General features: G+C 46.9%; 2 protein-coding genes across 3 annotated transcripts; both read left to right on the top strand.

The window, feature by feature from the left end:
* Positions 1-255: 255 nt before the first annotated feature.
* On the top strand, positions 256-12,420 carry LOC113505718 (bromodomain and WD repeat-containing protein 3). The gene is made up of 18 exons (XM_026888528.1): positions 256-435; positions 521-579; positions 656-685; positions 817-876; positions 4,279-4,531; positions 4,611-6,095; positions 6,337-6,670; positions 7,068-7,160; positions 7,477-7,684; positions 7,759-7,848; positions 7,931-9,073; positions 9,151-9,289; positions 9,369-9,557; positions 9,851-9,931; positions 10,132-10,420; positions 10,573-10,900; positions 10,972-11,059; positions 12,257-12,420. Exons 1-18 carry the CDS (start codon positions 399-401, stop codon positions 12,418-12,420), a joined length of 5,070 nt encoding a protein of 1,689 aa, XP_026744329.1. The 5' UTR covers positions 256-398.
* A 3,805-nt stretch (positions 12,421-16,225) lies between these two features.
* On the top strand, positions 16,226-21,134 carry LOC113505434. 2 transcript variants are annotated; one of them, XM_026888105.1, is made up of 5 exons: positions 16,226-16,560; positions 17,567-17,698; positions 18,831-18,937; positions 19,401-19,485; positions 20,005-21,134. In XM_026888105.1, the coding sequence occupies exons 1-5, from the start codon at positions 16,491-16,493 to the stop codon at positions 20,091-20,093; spliced, it is 483 nt and encodes a 160-aa protein (XP_026743906.1). In that variant the 5' UTR covers positions 16,226-16,490; the 3' UTR covers positions 20,094-21,134. The 2 variants fall into 2 exon arrangements, with proteins under 2 accessions (XP_026743906.1, XP_026743905.1); XM_026888104.1 differs by having other exon boundaries at positions 16,227-16,560; positions 20,002-21,134.
* The last annotated feature ends 475 nt before the right edge of the window (positions 21,135-21,609 follow it).

Here is a 21,609-nt window from a genome sequence, read left to right as displayed (position 1 = left end):
CAATCCTGGCGAACGGGGGGTCAAGGACTGCTAATCAGGTCACGTTAAAGGTCATCCTGTTTTGGCTTTTAAGTAAAAAACTACACTGAGTCTAATAGCGTTATTCTATTTTAAATATTAAACGAAAAAAATATACAAGTATTATTGAAAGAAATCAGAAAACATTTTATTCATCAGTAGCGACATCTAGACTGTATCGTCCAAATCATTGTGTGGACCGTTTTACCATCACGAACACACAGTAATCTGTTTGACTGACAGATCAAACGCCATTTTGCTATTATTACAGAAGGTTGCATTATCTGTTCGTCAACAATGTAAAGTGAAATGTTTGCAAGATTTTTACAGTAAATGTAATGTGAAGTTAAGTTTTAACCCTCGGGAATAAATCTAGGGTTATGGAGGAGTCGAACGAGGAGCTCAGGGTCATTCCCGGTAAGCGTGGTGCTTGTAAAATAAGGCTCGAATATGTGAGTGTCTATTGTGCGAGGTCGTGTAATGTTAGCTTCCCCGATTTCAGAGCTCTACTTTCTGATAGCGAAATTTCTGTCGGGCGGTCCTCTGAAAGAAACTGCAAAGGTAATTTGGCTCCAAATACCTTCGTATAATGATTATATGTCGACAAATGTGGTAATTTTGGCCGTTTCTGTTGCAGACACTGCTAAAAGAGCTCGAGACGATAGAGGTAGGTCTGAGCTTTTCCTAGTGCCGGGTTTGAGCTTATATTGTTGTTTTGGTCGCGGACGCACGTGGCTGCGGCTGTCAAACTCGCTGAAACTTCGCTGAAAAGTTGTTTAACGTTCGGTGCGGTTGCAGGTGCTGCCCCGACGACTCGACTGGGAGGGCAACGAGCACGCCCAGTCTTACGATGAATTGGTGAGTTTTCGCGGCTTTCGTATGGGAAACTGTGTTTATTTACGTTTTGCTGCGAGTTTTGCGAAGAGAAATTATTAAATTGTGGAAAAACGACAAAAAATCTTAAAATGTATTATGCACGAATTTGATCGTGAAAATACCGTGGAATATCGTGTAAAATGTTTTTGCGGTGTTTAAGTGATAAATTTAATGTTTTTGGCTAATTTGCGAAAAAATTGTTATATCATGCACTATTGGGAAGGAGCAGTGTCGTAATTAGAAGTACTCCTGTCTCTTTTCGTCGCACGCTTGTGTGCGCAGCTGTCGTGCGGCGTCTCGCTCTTACCGCCGACTGCAGCCGCGCTGAGCTGTGATTGGCTGGCGCGCTCCCTCCGACCGCCGAACTAGTACGAACATGGCGTGACGTCAGTCGGATGGCGCCATGTTTCGTATTCGTGTCTTGTACACTATTGTTTACATTCGCGATCGAATGAAAATATTTTCGTATTACACAAAATTATAAGTGTTATGAAGAAAAATTTTAATAATTACTCTGATGTTGGGAATAATTTTCTAATAATCAATAATAGCACGTTATTGCAATGCTGACCACATAAATTCTCTTTTAACAACAAGTCATGTTATCCTAATTGTAACAATAATTTTATTCTTTAGTGACAATTTTAATTTAAAGGATTTGTAAAAATAATATCTTATCCCATCTATTTAAGTCATGCCAATAGTAAATTGTACCTACTTTTAGAATTGAAAACAAAACATTGTTTTTATGAATAGGTTTAATTTTTTTTATCTTTCTTGTTACGTAATAATGTTTATAATATTATAAACGCGAAAGTTTAAAAGTATGGGTTTTATTTACTGTTTCATGAAAAAACTACTTACCGATTATGGTTGAATTTTAGTACATAGCTAGTTTATACCTGGATTGCCACATAGTTTTCATCGCAAGTTTTTTAAGTTATAAGTATCTAGTTTGTATCAGTTTTATTAAACAATGTTTAGGAGTGGCTAGTTGAAAAGTCGAGTTGATTGATCAAATGAATTTATATCTACAAACTGTCCCTAGGACAAAACAAATAAAAGTTGTATGTAATACTAGCTTTTCGCCCGCGGCTTCGCCCGCGTCGAGGTCGGTTATATCGCGTTTCCAAGAGAACTCGTCAAAAGGCCGGGATAAAAACTATCCTACGTTCTTTCTCAAGGTCGACTCTATCACTGTACCAAATCTCATTAAAATCCGGTTTAGACGTGAAAGCGTAACAGACAGACAGAGTTGCTTTCGCATTTATAATATTAGTAAAGACTACAGTTATATACCTCACATGTGCAGTTACAACTATTGTATACAAAAAATTTTGTAGTCTTAGCGAGACTACTTATCGTTAAGATGAATGACTTAACATAGGTACATGTTGCCATAATTTCATTTTCTCGAAGAAGTACCAAGGCACTCTACAAGTTTACATTATAATTAAGGTATGCAATAACAACAACTGTTAGTAATAGAGTATTATCTGTCAAAGAAATCTTGTTTGAAATATTTTGAGTGAAGAAGTTGAGGGAGTATGGGGATTGCTAAGTATTTATACTAATATTGCAGTACTAATATTATAAATGCGAGAGTATTACTGTTTGTCAGTCTGTTTCGCTTTCATGACAAAACTACTGTACCAATTGTAATGAAATTTAAGGACATATTTTATCTGGAAAAAAGGTTTTTAAGGGGGGGGGGGGGGTAATCGGGGATCAAAGTTTGTATGTAACTTTTTTTTGGAATTAACTATGGCTTTGATGTTAGGCTTAAATAATGTTTTTTTTTTTTAATAAACTGAAGTCTTTGCGGACGGAGTCGCGGGCAAAAACTTATTTTTTATATACCTGAAATTCTCGTGTCACGGTGCACAAATTAGAACTCATCAGAAAAGGCTAGATCAATTCTTATAAAATTTTGTGTGCATATTAGAGAATAGAGGTAGGTCTGAGAATCAGCCCAAACATATTTTTCAGTGTTCCTAAATGATAAGGTTGGTCCACCACAATTTTTTTATTATAAAACATACATATTCAACCCTGTACTATCAACCCCCCATTTCTATATGGCAAAAGAATGTTTTCTGGGTTAGCTAGTTTTGAGAATCGAATATCCCTATTAAGAATGTAGAATCATTAAAGAAAATATAAAAATTCTAGTTCTTGACCATTGATCCATTCCCCGTAACTCATTTCTCCCCTGTCACCTTACTTGTCACTCAATAACTGAATGATTAATGATGGATGAAGAAAGCATGTTAGTAATGTTCAGTGACCTCTTAATGTGCATTAGTTTTAATTGAAATATTATTGATTCAACCTTAATCTAGCGATGTTATACTCACTAAATAAAATGAAGATATAATATTTGTTTCTTTTTAGTAGATTTTATATAGTGTCACCTAGTTGCCTTGTTGTAGTTGTCCTATTGTCGGTCTGTCTGCAATCAAATATGGCTAGTTGAATTTGATCCACTTCCCGGATTCCGATTGAGGTGATATTTTGACAACGTATTTTGATAATGCTGTTAATTAATTGCGTGACAGTGCAATATTATGACATGACATAGAGCTGATCAGATACTTAAGCATGGAAGGTGGTCATAGGAACTCCTTAAAAAAACTCAATTTCAAGGCCAAGTTATGATTTATTTGAATTATTTTTTTCGAATTCAGTGAATTCAAAGCAAGAAGTAAAGTAGAGGTTGTTTTTAATTAATTTATAATTTAATAACTTGTATCCATATCTGTATTCTTCTGTTCTTTATTATATGGTTGATGCACAACTCGCCCGTAGACCTCTGACATGACGCCACACACCCTTTCAAAATGATCTGGTGATGCAGTCTTGAAAAAAGCACATCTAAGCACTCAATACATTTTAAAAATTTCCAGTTTTTCTTTAAAATTACTTGTTTTTTTGCGTATTTCGCTGTTGCTTTATTTAAAGAATTATGTCTTAATACGCGTAAAAAACAAACACTTTTGAGACATTCTTCTCAATATCTACCTGTGCTATTTGAAGTTAAAATAGCTAAATGATACATCCACTCTGAAAATATAGAAACAAGACTTTCTGTTCAGTCAACAAGTCATTATATGTTGGGTTTTGGTGTTGTGGTCTTATGAAGTGGAAGTTGGAAGCATTTTTACTTATTCTCCTCTGACGCTTTTGCTGCCATAAGCATTTTAATTTTTGCTGGTGCTCGATGTATTATTCGTAAAACGTTTTGTCCAATTGTAAACTCGGATTGTTAATCCAAGGTATTAGCTACAGTCGTATGAGCGTAAAAAGGTATCAAACATAAACACAGACATGCAAACGCACTTACATACTCTATACATATTGTGTCACATTTACGTGTATGTGTAGGCATCACAACATGCAGACATATCATGGCGGCGGCTCGTGTCGGTGTGCGAGCGCGCGCTGTGCATCGCGCGCAAGGCCCCCGCCGCGCTCTCCGGGGGCGAGGCCGCGCCCGAGCCCGGGGGCGCGGGGGGCGCGCCCGACGCGGACCCGGGGGGCGCGGGGGGCGAGCTGGCCGCGCGCCTGTCGCTGCTCAGCGAGACCCTCGTGCGCCCCAAGCCCAAGTACGCCTCCTTCAAGCAGGACCACACGCTCGGTGAGTAGCGAGCTGCGAGCTGCCTAGCGAGCTAGGTGAGTGTGCGGTGTGGTTACTAACCAATGTGTGCGGCCGGCAGTGCGGCGGCTGGTGTCGCGCGAGCTGGGCGTGGGCGCGGCGAGCGTGGCGGGCGGGCGCGGCGGCCAGGCCATGCTGCCGCCGCGCCTGCTGGGCGGCTTGCAGCTGCAGCGGCGGACGCTGGGCCACCTGTCCGCCGTGTACTGCGTGGTGCTGGACTGCACCGGGCGCTACGTGATGACGGGCGCCGACGACATGCTCATCAAGATCTGGAGCGCGGCGGACGCGCGGCTGGTGGCCACACTGCGCGGCGTGGGCGCGGAGGTGACGGACGTGTGCGTGTCGGCGGACGGCGCGCTGCTGGCGGCCGGGTCCGTGGACCGGCTGGTGCGCGTGTGGGCGCTGGCGGACGCCGAGCCCCGCGCAGTGCTGGCCGCCCACGCGGGGACCATCACGTCCGTGCACTGGGCGCCGCCCGCGCGCGCGGACGTGCGCTGGCTGGCCTCCACGTCCACGGACTGCTCCGTGGCCTTCTGGACGTGCTCGCCGGACGGCCACTTCCTGTCGCAGCCGGTGCAGTACGTGGAGCGCATGAGGCCGGGCGTGTGCCACATGATCTGTGCGGCCTGGTCCGCGGGCGGGGCCTTCCTGGCGGCCGGCAGCGCGGACCACCACGTGCGCATCTACACGGTGGAGCACGAGCCGGGCGGGCCCAAGCGGGTGCTGGAGACCCCCGCGCACGACGACGCCGTGGACAGCATCGCCTGGGCGCACAGGGGGCTGCGCTTCGTGTCGGGCAGCAAGGACGGCAGCGCGGCCCTGTGGACGCTGCACGCCACGCAGTGGAGGCACGTCCTGCTGCGGCCCGAGCCCGCGCCCGGCGACAAGCGCCTGAAGATGACCATGGTGTGCTGGGACCGCAGCGACGCCTTCGTGCTCACGGCCGTGTCGGACTGCACGGTGCGGGTGTGGTGTGCGCGCTCGGGGGCCGCCGTGCGGGCCCTGCGGGGGCATCGCGACGAGGCCTACGTGTTGGAGGCGCACCCCTTCCTGCCCGCCGTGTTCCTGTCGGCCGGCCACGACGGCCAGCTGCTGGTGTGGGACGCGAACGCGCCCGAGCCGCTGGCGCGCTTCCACAACCGCATCGAAGGCCACGGCGACGGCGCCATCTTCGACGCCAAGTGGGGCGGCGCCGCCAGCGTGGCCGCCACCGACTCGCACGGACACCTGCTGCTGCTGGGGCTGGGCCGCGGACACCGCCTCTACTCGCAGCTGCCCACCGAGCTGTTCTTCCACACCGACTACCGGCCCGTGGTGGTGGACGCACTGGGCGGCGCCCACGACGAGCAGACAGACACGCCCCCGCACTTGCTGCCGCCGCCCTTCCTGGTGGACGTGGAGGGCGCCCCCCACCCGCCGCAGTTCCAGCGCCTGGTGCCGGGCCGCGAGAACCTGGCGCTGTCGCAGCTGATCCCCGCCGCGGACGCGCCCCGCTCCCGCATCGACTCGCTCATCGAGGCGCTGGCGGCGCCGGGCGGGGGCGCGGGCGGGGGCGCGGGCGCGGGCGGCGGGGGCGCGCGCGGCGTGTGGCGCGGCGAGGGCGTGCGCTACACGGCGGGCAGCTGGCAGCGCGGGGACCCGCTGCTGGCGCCGGGGCGCTGCCGCCGCGTGGTGGCCGCGCCCGCGCCCGCCGCCGCCGCCCGCGTGGCCCGCGCGGCCGCCGAGCTCAACGCGCTGGAGCAGGCCTGGTACCGGCGCGAGATGAGGCGCCGCCCGCTCATGATCAGCACGGCGGGTGAGGGCGCGGCGGGGCCCCGGCGGCGGCCGGGCCGGCGCCCGGCGCGCGCCCCCGGGCCCCGTGCGCCCCGCCCCCCGCGCCCCGAGCCCCCCGAGCCCGCCTCGCCGCCCGCCAGCGACAGCTCGGACGAGTGGGAGCGCCGCCCCGACCACGACTCGCCGCACTCCAGCCTCGACCTCTCCGACACCGACACCAGGTACCTCCCACACACCCACACCCCGCTCACATACATACTCACAGTCTCTGTATACATATATATTGTGTTCCGCATCGCTAACGCTGCACGTTTCTCTCAGCTCGCATGCGGGGACCAAGACCGACAGGTGGGTCACAACACACGACACTCACATACACACACCCCTTAGCAATGATGTTCTATCTCATTTCAAGGTGTCTATTATTATACGGACAGATATTTTTACCACATTGAAATGACCTTTATAATATTCATCAATTTATAGAACCGTATCATATGAAACAGATGCCATTCTATTTCTGAAACTTGTTTAAAAATAAGTAGTGACAGATTTATGTTCACTATCCATCCTCAAAGGAAACTTTTATCAAGTTATGAAATTGCCCAAAATCTGAACATTAAGCACAACACTGACCTGTCTAAAGAACTTTCTAATAACGCACTGAGTATCCAAGCTACGTTTGACACACACTCCCTCCGCTCACAGCCACTCACAGCTAACCTGTCTGTCTGTCTGTGCCCAGCTCGTCGTCCTCCTCGCAGTACTCGGACTGGGAGGCCGGCGCGGCGCTCGCTCCGCCGGCGCGGGCCCGCCGCCGCCCGCTGCCCACCAACCGGTGCGTACACACTTACATACATATTATACATAAATAATAAATAAGTTATGTTCAGTTTGCTTCATGATAAACAGAACTGAACTAATTAAAAAAAAAAAGATTTTGTGAAAGTTGATTTCTTGAGAGTCTCGTGTGACGTCACTTACTAGTACATTTCTTACTAGCAAGTGATGTTTTACATCCTACTACTAAACTAAAGTGCTTTATGTGCGTATTCAATATTTTTGTAAATCTGTCTGACGGACTACAAGTTTTTATTATTAGTTTAGTCAAATGCCACATGTATGGTAGGCGCTGCTTGACGAGCCCGTCTCAGTTACAGCCCCAGCACGGTGACGGCGAAGCGCTCGTCGCGCGCCCCCTCGGGGTCGGGGGCGGAGTCCCCCGCGCCCCCCGCCGGGCCCGCGCCCCCGCCCGACGACCTGCCCGACGTGTACCGCCCCGGCGACTGGATCACCGCCACGCAGCCGCGCAAGGCGCCCTACCAGCCGCAGATGGGCGACCAGTGTCTCTACTTCCGACTGGTGAGCGTCGCGCCGACACACGCTAGTACCACACTGACACCACACCAACTCATACCGTGACACTTTACGTGCAGGGCCACCAGCGGTACTTCGAGGCGGTCGCGGAGAAGGACGTGTACAAGGTGAACCCGCGCGACAAGCCCTGGGAGCGGACGCACGTCTACGTGAGTAGAGTGGGGGGGGGCAGGGGGAAGGGGGAGTACCAGCAGGAGTTTGTAACGAGGTCGTCTCTATGTGTGCGTGCAGGAGTGCGAGATGGTGAAGGTGGTGGGCATGAAGTACGTGATCAAGCCGCCGCGCGTGGCGTGTCTGCGGCTGGCCTGCGCGCTGGCGGGCCCGCGCTCCCTCACCGTGCGCTACCACGACATGCCCGACGTCATCGACTTCCTGGTCCTGCAGCAGCAGTACGAGGCGGCCGCCGCCCGCGCCTGGGGCCCCGGGGACCGCTTCCGCTGCATGATCGACGACTGCTGGTGGACGGGCGTCGTGCTGGAGAGCGCCGCGCCCCCCGCGCCCGCGCCCGCGCCCGGCCTGGCGGGCCCCGAGGCCCAGGCCTGGGCCGCGGCCGCCGCGCAGCAGTTCCTGGCGCTGCGCGTGCGCTGGGACAACGGCGAGGTGGAGCGTCTGTCGCCCTGGGACCTGGAGCCGCTGGACCCGCTGCGCCTGCCCCCGCAGCCGGGCGGGGCCGTGCCCGTCCTGGCGCGCGAGCTGGACGCCGTCCTGTACCGGCCCGCGCCCGGCGACTGGGGCCGCGGGGACCGGGCCGCGGCCTGCCGCGCGCTGGCCGCGCACCTGTCCAGCGTCATGTCGCTGGCGGCCGCCGAGCCCTTCCTGGCGCCCGTGGACCTGGCCCGCTACCCCGCCTACGCGCGCTGCGTGGCCTACCCCGTGGACCTGGCCAGCATGCGGGCCCGCTTCGCCGCGCAGTGGTACCGGCGCGCGGCCGCCGCCATGTTCGACGCGCGCTACCTGGCCAGCAACGCCGAGCTGTTCAACGAGGCCCACGCGCCCATCGTGCGCCAGGCGCGGCTGGTGTCGGAGCTGCTGCTGCAGCTGATCGCGCGCTGGCGGGACGCCGACGTGCTGGCCGCCTACCGCGAGCTGGCGGCCGCCTACCGCAGCGAGGACGAGGCCCCGCCCGCTTGGCGCGAGGCCTGCGCCCGCCTGCTGAGCGAGCTGTCCGCGTCCGCCGACGCCGAGCCCTTCCGCCAGCCCGTGGCCCCGGAGCAGGCCCCGGACTACCTGTCCGTGGTGGCCTCGCCCATGGACCTGGGCACGGTCCGGTCCCGCCTGGCGGCCGGACACTACTCGCGCGCGGAACACTTCGCCGCCGACGTGCGCCGCGTGTTCGCCAACAGCCGCCTCTACAACACCAACAAGCGCAGCCGGGTCAGTCGCACACAGACATACTGACACACATTCTGTACGCGTGAGATGTTGCTTCACTCTCCCCTCGCGGTCCGCAGATCTACTCGATGACGGTCCGCCTGTCCGCGCTGTTCGAGGCGCTGTGGTCCCGCTACCAGTCGTCGCGCCCCCGCCGCGCCCCCGCGCGCGCCCCCCGCGCCCCCCGCCGGACGCGCCGCGCCGCCAGGGAACACACAGGTCAGCATACCCATATGCACTACAACCATATTCGCGATATCCCCGTGACAAGAAGGATAAAATTCCTTATTCCCCACAGCATCAGAGATGCTGAACGGCTCCGCGGCGGCGGAATCCGCCAGCTCGGACTCGGAGACGCTGGCGGCCACCTCCCGCCGCGTGCACGCCGGGGCCGCGCGCGCGCTGCACGACGCGCACGACGCGCGCGACCAGCACGACGCGCCGGACTCCTCCGACAGCGACGTGCCGCTGCACGTGCATAGGAAAGGTAACTTCACGGAAATATTCATAAAAAAGTGTTGTTTATAACTATGTGATTTGAGTAAAGCCTTCGATATGGGAATCGTATAAAATACTGATAATTTGAAATCATTTGACGAACAGTATAACTTAGTAAGTTAGAACCTGATCAATACGCAAAAAGAAATTAACATTCTCTTTGTTCTTGATATTTTGCATTCCGTTCCTTATGACTTTCGCTGGGTGTCCTCCATGGGTTAATTATTAGACACATCTGCTTTGTTTATGTATAATTTACTAATGAGTCCCGTGTTTGTCCAGGCAAGGGCGTGGGCAAGAAGAGCAAGAGCAGTAGCGCGAGCGCCGAACCCGCACCCTCCACCAGCCGCGCGCCGCCACCAGGTACAACACATAGGAGACACTCACTCCTACTGTCACCAAAACCATACACACGCTCTCACCCCCCTCGCACTTAGTGTCACAGACAGCTTCTGTGTCATTCATGTCTTCAACATTCCCCTGTCCTTGCCCCAATTTTTCATTTGTTTAGTTTCATTCAGATGCACCTCTTATATATTGACCAAATATCTGTACTCCAACAGATTTCTACGAGCCAGTGAACGGCTCAGCGGAGGCGGGGTCTTCGTGGGCGGGCTCGGGCTCCGAGTCGGGTTCCGGATCCGGCTCCGGCTCCTCCAACATCCGCGTCGTGGAGGAGGAACTCCGCGACGACGAGGTCGAGCTCTCCTACAGCCCCGCGCGCAGGAAGAGGCGGCGGGGGGCGCGCGGGGCCCGGGGCCCTCCCGCCCGGGGCCCGCGCCCCGCGCCCTCCTCCAGCAGCAGTGCCACCAGCAGCAGCAGCGACAGGTCCCGGCACAGGCCCGTCAAGCGGTCAGTACTCACGTGTTACTGCTTGCACAGGACTAATTGTTGTGTTACGTTCCCTATAGGTTTCTCTAAAGAAAGCATCTGCAGGAATGTCGAAAATTTTGGAAAGTGCCTGAAATGTGGCTGAAATATTAACTTTGTAATGCATTGTGTAGCACTCGTTCCCGCCTGACCCCGTCGTGGTCGTCGTCCTCGTCGTCGTCCGCGTCGGGCGGGTCGCAGGCGTCGCGCGTGTCGCGCGGGCGCTACTCGTCGGACCGGTCGTACCGGCCGCGCGTGTCGTCCGACGAGGACGCGCCCCTGCAGCGGTACCGCGCGCGCGCCCCCCGCGCCCCCCGCGCGCGCCGCGCCTCGCGCCGCCGCTACAACGAGGACAGCGAGGAGGACTCCGTGGCCGCCATCAGCAAGCGCCTGCAGCACCACCACCACGCGCGCACCCACCACGCGCACGTGGCCCGGCGCCGGCGCCATCACGCGCAGCAGGTACCCGACACACTCTGACCCCCCTCTGACCGCACTCTGACCGCACTCTGACCACGCTCCCCTCCCGGCAGAGCGCGAGCGCGGAGGGCAGTGCGAGCGCGTCGCACACGAGCGACCACAACTACTTCAACGGGCACGCGCGCGCCGCGCACGACCACGGTCAGTACTCATAGGGCGCGCTCAGACGATGTCACAGATATCATGTCTCGGAACATGTTATTTAAAACACTTTAACTCGGCTTTGAAAATTACTAATGAAATAAAATCATTTATTCTGCAAAAAAGGTATTTTATCACTTTTACATGTCTTTTTGAGAACGCTGAATCGACATTTCCTATCTGACTACCCTAAGAAGAAACGTTGAAACAAACTCAGGGGTCACAGTCTCTTTTAAAGTGAACATGTCGTTTCATTAAGTAATATCGCGAGCTATGTATTACAAGATGCACGATATTTCTTGCATCGTCTGAATGGGCCTTAGTATCCTAGTGTTATGGACAGTCGCTACTCGATCTCAACCAAGATGTTTTGGTATGGAATGGAATCAAAATCGGATTCAAAACAGTACAAGAGGTCTGCTGTATGCGAACTAACATTAGAATCTTGTTCCTCCTACTTCCTCTTGTTTTAGGGTTTTTATACACTCACTTTTCTTGTGTGTTTGTCGTTCCGGTTAGATTTTTGCAACTCAATTTTGAGGCACTTCCTGATAAGCTAGCAGGCTGAAATGTTCAGGAGGACAATGCAATGTGATAAAATTTGAATAGAGTGTCATTTTAAGATCTATTAATTATTAACAGATATAGATAAATAGTAATTTCGTAATTTAAAACGGTTGAGTAACAATTGACTTGTATGTTGCTTGTTGTGTGGTTAATGCTAAGGCCTCCGTCACCGACTCTTAGTAAGGTTTATGACATTTCTTACTTGAGCAATAATAGGACAGTGATGACCATCACCTTTGTTCCCACCCTCAGCCCCATTCATTTGTGATTTTGTGTCGAGTATTCTGCATTCTGAGTAATAGTGATCTTGTGACACTTGTATTAGACTTTCTGATAAGATTTCCATATACCAGTTACACAATCTCAGAGCCCGAATTAAATTTAAATTGATTAAGCATTCTTTTATTTTAATTTTTCTTTTTAAAACGAATCCCGCGCTAAGGAATTAAATCCTTGTGTCGCGGGGGTTTCACAAACATCAGACATCCATTCGAAATGGTATGCCTTTTATATCTTTTTTACCGCAATTTAACAATGTCTAGAACTTGAATACTATTAGATGGTGATAGAGGCTTTAAGACTAACAATACTTGTAGTGTAATTGTTGGTACGACTGGTCGCTGGGTGCAGGCGCGGCGTCCGGCAGCTCGGGGGCGGGCGGGGCCGAGGGCGGGGCGGAGGGCGGGGCCGAGGGCGGGGCGGGGGCGGCGCCCGGCGCGGGGGGCGTGTCCATCTCGTCGCGCGGCCGCGTGCGCAAGCTGACCGCCAAGGCGCGCGGCCTGCTGCGCGACTGAGCGCGGCGAGCGGCGCGGCGCAACACTAGCCAGCACAACACTAGTGCTGCCGCCGCAAGCGCCGCTCCTGAGTGTGACCCGCGGTGACTTGTATAATAAGTGTAGTCATGTAAGGGAAAGTGTAAATTGTGAACATTGTATTAATGTAAGAATAGCGTAAGTGTGGCCCCAGTCGGGCGCCAGCAGCGGCGACACGACCCCGCACGAGCGCGCACGAAGCGGCACGAACAACACGTATGTGTGTGTGTGAGTGTATAGTACTTAACACAGGTCCGGGTGTCGTGTCGGACGCTCGCGTCGTGTACAGTCGCCGCCGGGAGTGATTGTACAAAACGTATTTATATTATTGTATTATTTATGAAATTAGTTTTACTACTAAAACTAATACAGTTTTATTTGAAGGCAGCTCAATATGAACCATTGTCGCCGACGACTGTACACACGTGTAATTACAACGCAAACTGATTCTGAATAAAATAATAATTTGTGATGAAATCATTGTATAAATAATAATTTTAATATAATTATGTATTTGATAATAGTCCAAATGATTTATACGTTGTATTTGGTCGGCACACATACATTGTGTGTGTGTGTGCGTTGTGTATGTACTTATCATTATGTATAAGTAGTGAAATATTCAACAAATTGGTGTTCATTTAACATAATGTTATATGTTAAGTTCGGATCACATCATAAAGTATCCGCAATTACATATTCATAATACCTCTGGATCACAGAGAGACTGTCTCTTAAGAGAGCTCATTTGAGACAAAACAGTTTATTCAATTCGTTATTGTATACTATAATTGTTACATTATACGCTCAATTATTACAATAATCACAACTTGTTTTGGACTTTGTCGAGACGCCTTTTTAATTACATAATATATGTTATTAAAATTAAACATCATAGACTGAACTGTCTGATACTTACAATAAATGTACGGAGACAAGCCAGCGAAGACAGACTACACAGGTAACACGGTTTTGTTTCAAATGACTGCTCGGTCTGTGACCAGACAACACGTAAACATGGAACATAAAACAGTAGTAGGAAGTGTTTTCTTGGACAACGTGCCGTGTCGTCATTAGGAGGTAATGATCAACATTACTAAGAATTAACTGTTACAGTTTAAAATTTAAGATATCGCTCTTGCTAGTCTTACGAAACTGATTGAAAATGTGATTACCGCATTTTAGGAATAATGTTTTGTCACGCGATTCAGACCATATTATGTATTTTGACAAAGCCTAGATCTGATAGCGAATAAGTTTTAAGCTAGTTCCCTTACTGCGGCCTTGTAGACACTTCCGTCTGCTCTTCTATGTTCCATGGACTGTACCAGACGCATCATTTCTTATCGTTTCGATAGACAGTCGCTCTGATAATATAGTATTCATCAGACACAGGTTTACTCCCGATACAAACAACGTCTGTGGCAATCGTTTTGGTACTTTGTATGGTGACACTAGCGCTAATACGTAAAGTGGTACTAGTTGGCACTACACTATCTTGGATTCGATTGAATCGAGAATCGAATCCAAAACTAAGTAGTGTCGGGAGAAAACCGCTGTTTTCAGTTTTAATGAATTTATAATTAACAAATAATTTAACAATATGCACTTGTAATGCTGATCTAATTATCATGTCAAACATTCATCAATAGAGCTACAGTATAGCTTGACAAATAAAACAATGAATTTTCTGCCTTGGCAACACCGGCCCATGTTTTATTATAATATGATAATTTTTTTACAATGAATGCAGATATTTTTGTACGGAATAATGTTAATTTGTAATGTGTAATGAACAACGTTTTAAACGGAGTCGTGGCGTCAGTACTAGTGTTATAGAGGGTAAAGTTGTGAGTTTGTGTTGTTATAGGCAATCTCAGGATCTACTGGACCGAGTCTGGAATTACTTTTACCAATCGAAAGACACTTTAATTGTGAGTGTCATAGGCTGTATATGTCAATACATTTAGGGGTCCGCACGCACAGTTGAAATGTTCAGAGATCATGTATTTCTGTTGACGCTGAACAATAAATATAAACGAATTCACCAACATTTGTTACGATCATAAATTTGACTGGAAACTCCCCTTTCTTCTTGTTTGTATGTATATACGGAACTCTTAGTGTGGCGTGTCCGACTCGCACTTAAACGATTATTTAAAGTCCCGAAGATGAAAGAATAGTTTTCAAAAATTCTGATGTTTGTGACTCCGTTTAAACAGGTTGTGTTATATTGTACTTGTGATATGCGCTCGCCCGCCTAGACCAAGTGTCATAGTGTTGCAAGTGAGAGACAACGCACAAACACTGTGTTGTGTGCGACAGTGTTGCCAGACTACTCGCGCTCGTGTGCTAACTAATGGTGAATCAGTTGCTATTTTGGTATGTTTATACAGAATTTTAAATTAGATTTTGAAACTTGTGTTGCCAGTCACCTAGTTTAAGTTGAATTAAGTGATAATGAATTCAACATACAAGGCAATACTATTTCCATTCCGCTATAAATTTAATAGATTTGCCACATCGAATCTCAGTTATTTATTAAACTTAAATAATTACTGTAATGACTGCGTCGAGGCTGGCAACATTAGCACTGTGTGCAGCGTGTTCCAATACGAAGTGTTCTTGTTCAGACATGTCTATGTCTAGAGTTGTTCACTGTGCTCAACCACTGCTCGACTCTGCTCGAGTTATAGATGTAAGCTAAGGTAATAGTGTGTACATTGTACTTATGTATATTTGTATGTGTGTGTGGATGTATGCGCGTGTGACGTCATAATGTGGTATGCATGTGTGCGTGGTAGCGAGGACGATGTGTTGATACCAAACCGAATAAAATGAATATTTTGTAAAACAATGTCTGGTTTTATTGTTTTATTATCACAAACATTCAAGACCTGAAGTTACCCAGAACAAGCATACGTGCATCACACAAACTCTTCTACGCAGGGATCGTCTAACTCGAATTAATGGTAGGGGATATGTCTTTTTGTGATTTTTTGCCCACTGCTGGGCAGAGGCCTCTAATTATATAGGGAAGGTTTGAACATAGATCACCACGCTAGCTCACTGTGGGTGATTCCCATATCAATGTTTGGCATTCAATTCCTCACAATGTTTTCATTAACCTTTTATTTGAAATATATACAACTTTAAATTGATCGCCGGCGTTGAGCTGAAACGCGCCGTGTCCGTACACGGAACAGCTGTGTCGTCACGACGTTTTAAATCGAATGTTATACATAGTATACTAGGATTAAAATTATAATCATTAGTCGGCGCGCGGGAGTCGTAAAATACAAAAGAGAAACGGTATGAAAGCATATCAGTAACCAGTTGGAGTATTGGTTAATAGTTCCGACTGCTATACCGGGGTGACCTCCGTTTAGGTTCAGTGGGTTTAATTTATACCCAGGACAAATGTTTGGGATTTATTTTTGTATACTTATTTACCTGTATTATAACCAGTTGGGAACTGAAAGCAGCTAGGCTAATGATAAAATGATAGGAAAATGTGTAAGTATTAAGAGAAAAAAGAAATCTAAGCTGTGTTCATGATCCTTAAGAGCGCTCTTAGAGCTAAAACCACTCAATGTGGCCATATTATTCATCTTTATCGAAAGATTTAGTTATGTAGTGAGCAATAAAGAATATTCTAGATGCCGTTGCATGAACTACGGCTGTGATAAATAAAAATCGATAATTCCCAGTACCTCAAAAGACACGAAGGCAAGATACAATAATCAAAACAACAAAAAAGCACAGTCCAGTGCTGTCACTTTGACAATGACATGACACAAACTGCAAAAACACGTCATGTTTGGTTCGACTCGACTTTACAAACCAAACAACGACACGATATATAACTTATAAATAACGGGAAACATTCACAGATACATCAAAACAGTTTTTATTGTTAATTAATTTAATAGAAGCTTAATTGTTGGAATATATTTAAAATTAAAATCGTTTGTTGAAGCGTTGTGTGGGAGTAAGTTGAGAAATATCCTGTTTTACTTTGAACTTGAAGTTTTCGCCGTTTCACCGCAAAAATGGATCCAGTTATTTATGTAGATAACACTTACGCATCGAAAGAGGACTTCTTCAATCCCATCGGCATGGGTAAGTAAAAAAAAATAAGTTTTTTAGGTAAAAAGTATTCGGTAAACAAGACCTTTTTGACAGAGTTGGCATTAACATAAGTTATTTTTATTTAAATATTAGATAGTTTTCAATAAACATGAGTTCAGTGCTCTTATTGTGGAGCAATGACTTCAAACAAATTTGCATGAACATCACTTACTAAACCAATTTCACTTAAAACTTATCAACAATAAAAGTGCATTGATAAGTCATGCCCAATTGATACTGACATACATATTTTAGTTACATATGTTATCTGACATAGTAGATGTATAGAATGTGCTGACAATAGTTAAAGAACACCCTGGAAACCTTTAATTCTTTGCTGAATAATAATATAGCGGAGAGCATGAAGATGAGAGATACCAGTAGTGCTACACAATGTAGCTTACTGAATGGCAATAGAATTAAATTCTCAAATATATAAACTTGTAATAAACATAGATTAGATTACAATATTCTTTATTGTACACCATGGAGTTGCAGCAGTGATTCTTTATACATACAATGTTAGGGTACAATGGCAGTCTTATCACTAAAAGCGATATCTGGTATACAGCTTCTAGTGATGTTATAGTTACAATGCCACAGGATGTCCAATCTGTTACAGATAATAGAGGGCTGGTTTAGTCAGGCTGGTGTTTAGTAAAGCCCTGCTACAATGTTTTTATGTTCATGATTAAAGTAATATAGTAGATAAGTTATATTTGAGAAGTCTATTAACTTAAAAATCTTTGCTTGTATATTCAAGCCTTTTCGATTTAAAAAGTGGTCCCTGGGTATGATATGGATCATTTGTAAGCTGGTACTATTATTATTGAATCAATTGTTATGAATTGAGGCATCTTTTTTTTAAATTTAATCTATGTCCAGAAACTTTCAAGTCACTTGCACAAAAACACCTAGACTTGAAGAAAACATAAGTGTATCATACAAATGTTTGTATAAACACATACATCTCTCTGTATGCCGTGTGTCCCCACAGTGCTCCAGTTCCTGGCGTCGTACGGGTGGCTAGTGGTGGGCGCGGGCGCGCTGCTGCTGTACGTGGCGCAGCGGCTGCGGCCCGGCATACAGAGGAGGAGGGACGCCAGGGAGGAGGCCGAGCACCACCGCAGTGAGGACTAGTACTCATATACTTGATGTTTGTAGAGCCCGCGAACATGGCAGTAAGGAGGAATATCCAGCATTACATAAATGCAGCCACAGTATTCAAATAAAGGGGTTTATTAATTTTGTTTAATTGAAGTTTTACTACAAATATACACTATAAAACTACAGTTGATTTATAAGCAAACTTATCTAACAGTGGTTTTGTTGCCCTCAATGTAAGATGTAGTTTCAAAATTCACAATGTTTATTTGCATGTTAAGGTTATACAGTTGTTAAATACATATAATTGAAGTTCAGCTTAATGGCCTTTTTCAGGCGTTGCAAAAATGTGAGGGCTTATATTCTACTTACTATAAAATGACTGTTTATTACTTAAATTCTAAACTTACAATCGAAACAAGAATATAACAAGTAACAGCAGATTTGTGTTGTTTAACATTATATTATAATTATCTATTTCTATTTTACTTTTTTGTTGGTGATTGCTGATGTTATTTTATGAAGTGGCAATTTTAGTTTTGTTATTTTTCTTTTTCGAAGTATTCTTTTATTGAGTAGAAACACTTTGTTATTAGGATTCTTTTCAATTTTCTCTTAAATATTATTTATTTATTTTTAGTTTGTAGGTCTTTAGGTAATCTGTTAAATATTTTGACTGCCATGTAGTAGGGACTTTTGTTGAGCATTTTAATTCTAGATGGAGGTAAGTTTAGTCTATTTTAATGTCGGGTGTTTATATTATGGGTTTGTTGCCAACACCTCGCAAAACTGTCGATGATTCTCTCTTTTTTTAATCTTCTTTTTCATTTTTACAGTAATATTATGTAGCAAGGAGTATGTGTGACTCACTCCTGTGGGGAGTCATGGTTCTTACCTCTTATAAAAATGATAGTTTTATTGTTTCTTTTAATCGTCATCATAAGTCCAGCTTTGGCCGAAAATGAGCTGATGATGATGAAGATGACAAAAAAAACTAGTCTCAATTTATGAATTAATTCCTTTGAGAGCAATCATACCACAGACAGACACGTTAACCTAACAATACCTCTGCTTTTGCGTCAGGGTGAAAAACATTACTACGCTATTCTATATAGTCCTTGTAAGTTCACGATGTACTAGTCTCGGTGTCCCCGCAGACCCTGACGCGGCGCTGGCGCGGCTGGAGGCGCTGCAGCGCGCGCGGGAGCTGCAGCAGCGCCGCCTCGAGGAGGCCTCGCAGCGGGCGCTCGAGCTGCAGAGAGAGGTACGTATGTAGCACTAGCGTAGTACACAACATGTAGTGGCATTTGCGTGCCACAAAATAATTTTACTTGCTAAAAACGTCGAAGACCTAAATAATGTTGTCAAGTGTGTTGCGTCATGTCAGAGGACTACGGGCGGGATACACTCTGACACCAGGGATTACATCAACTTTGCTTGCTATTTACTCCGTTGGCTCGGCGGCCTCGGCGACTCAAATCGTGTCTTGGCCTCTGATACGAGAGGGCGCCACTTTACCCGATCCTTGGCCACTTCTCGCCAGTCAGTGGCGTGGAGCGCCCGAAGGTCCGCCTCATCTGTATCCCTCCAGCGATACCTGGGTCGGCCAACAGGGCGTCTACCTGTTGGTCGTCCCAGATACGCTCTCTTCATACCGCGATCATCTCCTATCGTGACGTTAAGAAGATTGTTTTTATTGATTCTATAATAAACTGTTACGTTTCCAGCGTGAAGAGAAACGTCGCCTGGAGGCAGCGGAGCGCATGCGCAAGTACGGACCTGACGCCGGACAGAAGCTCGGGAGTGGGGATGGTCAGTACACATGCGGGGGGGGGGGGGCAGCCTGTACCCTCACAGATTAGTTTAGACTAATATTGCTGGATGTATTTTATTACCTTTTGGCTGTGGATTCTAGTCTGTATGGGAGTCGTTGATCGCTGCATTCGCTGCTACATTCGTAATGATAATATTAGGAAGCGACTTTAAAGGAATATAATTCTTCAATCCGTTGCTTCACAAACTCTCACTTCAAGCACTCGTGTATCACATAAATAACGAGCATTCGTGTATCGCGCAAATGCATGTCCCACGCGGGGATCAAACCCGCGATACATGGCGCGCACTTGATTTGGCGGTGGTAACCACAACCGTTACGCTATCCATGCAGCCAACCACACCAATATTTAAACATTTTATGAAATCACATCTAAATATAGGTTTATTTATTCGAACTCTGGTATTGTAGTTATATACCTTTCTAATATCCATTTACCATCAGTATCTATCATCATGACTGCCCCTGCCTCAAGCTTCTGTTATGTTCCACAGCAGACTACTTGCCGCTGAGCGCGGGCGCGTCCACCTCCTCGTATCGCCCCCCCAAGAAGTCCAAGTGCGGCGGCGGCGGCTGCGGCCGCTGAACACCATCACCACCACGCCATCACCACGCCGTCACCACGCCGTCATCACGCCGTCACCAGTACGGGGAGCGACAGGAGTCAGTTAAAAGTCACATTTTCGAAACTATGCAAAATCAAATGTATTTAGTTCCTGTTTATTTTTTTAACTAGTTCGGTTAGAAAACCATTCGTAATTTTTAGGATCTTACTTAACAACTATTGCTTAACTTTCAATAATATTGCCGCTTTATACATCAATTTGTGATAACAGACTTCTCTTGCTGTCCGTACTTCTCTGCTATGGTATAAATATTGTTTCCACAAAACAAACGTTTCCTACATTGACGTGGCTGTGGTAACTCTTAAACAAAACTGGTGCGTTATGCGGGAAGCCGATTTTATTTCTTCACCAACTTTTGACCACGGGCCCACCCCCTATAAATCGAAAATAATCGCACGGGAACATCAAATGTCGATAAAAACGGGAACATAAAATCCTGTGTTGTATCAAATTTCGTTTAAATTCAGTTAAGTGGTTTTTGCGTAAAGAGGAACAAACATCTAACATAAAAACAAACTTTCGCATATAATATTAGTAGGATATCGTCTATTTGATGTACCCTCTGGTGTCAGAGTGTACCCCGCCCGTAGTCCTCTGACGTGACGCGACACACACTTGCACACATTGGTGCATCCCGGGATTCAAACTTGCGACCTTTGGCAGCCTTATCAATCTTCTAAAACCCTATTTGTTCCGTAACTTCTTCATCTCTAACGACGTTCATAACTATTGTAATTACTTCACTAATATATTAATAAATAATAATTAATGTACATTCGTTGTCTGTCCGTATTTATTATCTGTTACAAAATGGCGTCTATTACATATCTGTCAAGAATTAGAAAATTGTATGAGGTACATATAGCCCTGTTGATTGAAAAGCGACTTCATTGCGACGTGGTAAGGTATATAACACTGTTGAGTCTCCTGTACATAGCTAGCAATATGTATGACATTTTTTTGTTTTCTATTAAATATTAATAAATTAATAATTAAAGTTAGTCTTTGTTTTATTGTAACAGTTTCATTTCATAGTGCCTTAGGTACAGCGACCTCAAATATTTGTTATTTTGGCACTTTCAAATATTTATTATAATAATATTGTAAACGGAAAGACAGCGTGCTGTTGGGGAGTGTGTTGCTCTGTTTCTTCTCTTACAGCGAAAGCACTTAGGAAGCGATGAATGGCCTAACTTGGTGCTGTTCAATGTAATCTGGCCTTCAAAAAGTGCTACTTAGTAGACTAATTTAAATAAATGACTTCATTTCGATTACAGATTTCTTTTCGTTTGTCAAGTTTCGACTCAATATTATGATATATCCTAGAATATGATTACTTTTGTTTGAGATCGGTTTACTGATGATTGAACTGAGCTGACGCGACTCTTGAAGGACTCCGGTTGGGTCCGAAACTACTCCCGCGATCTAGACACAGGCGTAAGTCAACTTTTTTATATTAACGATGACTGGCCTCTT

Source organism: Trichoplusia ni, chromosome 26, assembly GCF_003590095.1.
Source record: "Trichoplusia ni isolate ovarian cell line Hi5 chromosome 26, tn1, whole genome shotgun sequence".
Lineage (NCBI taxonomy): Eukaryota > Metazoa > Arthropoda > Insecta > Lepidoptera > Noctuidae > Trichoplusia > Trichoplusia ni.
The sequence above is the reverse complement of the archived record's forward strand: the minus strand, read 5'-3'. Positions and strand labels throughout refer to the sequence as shown.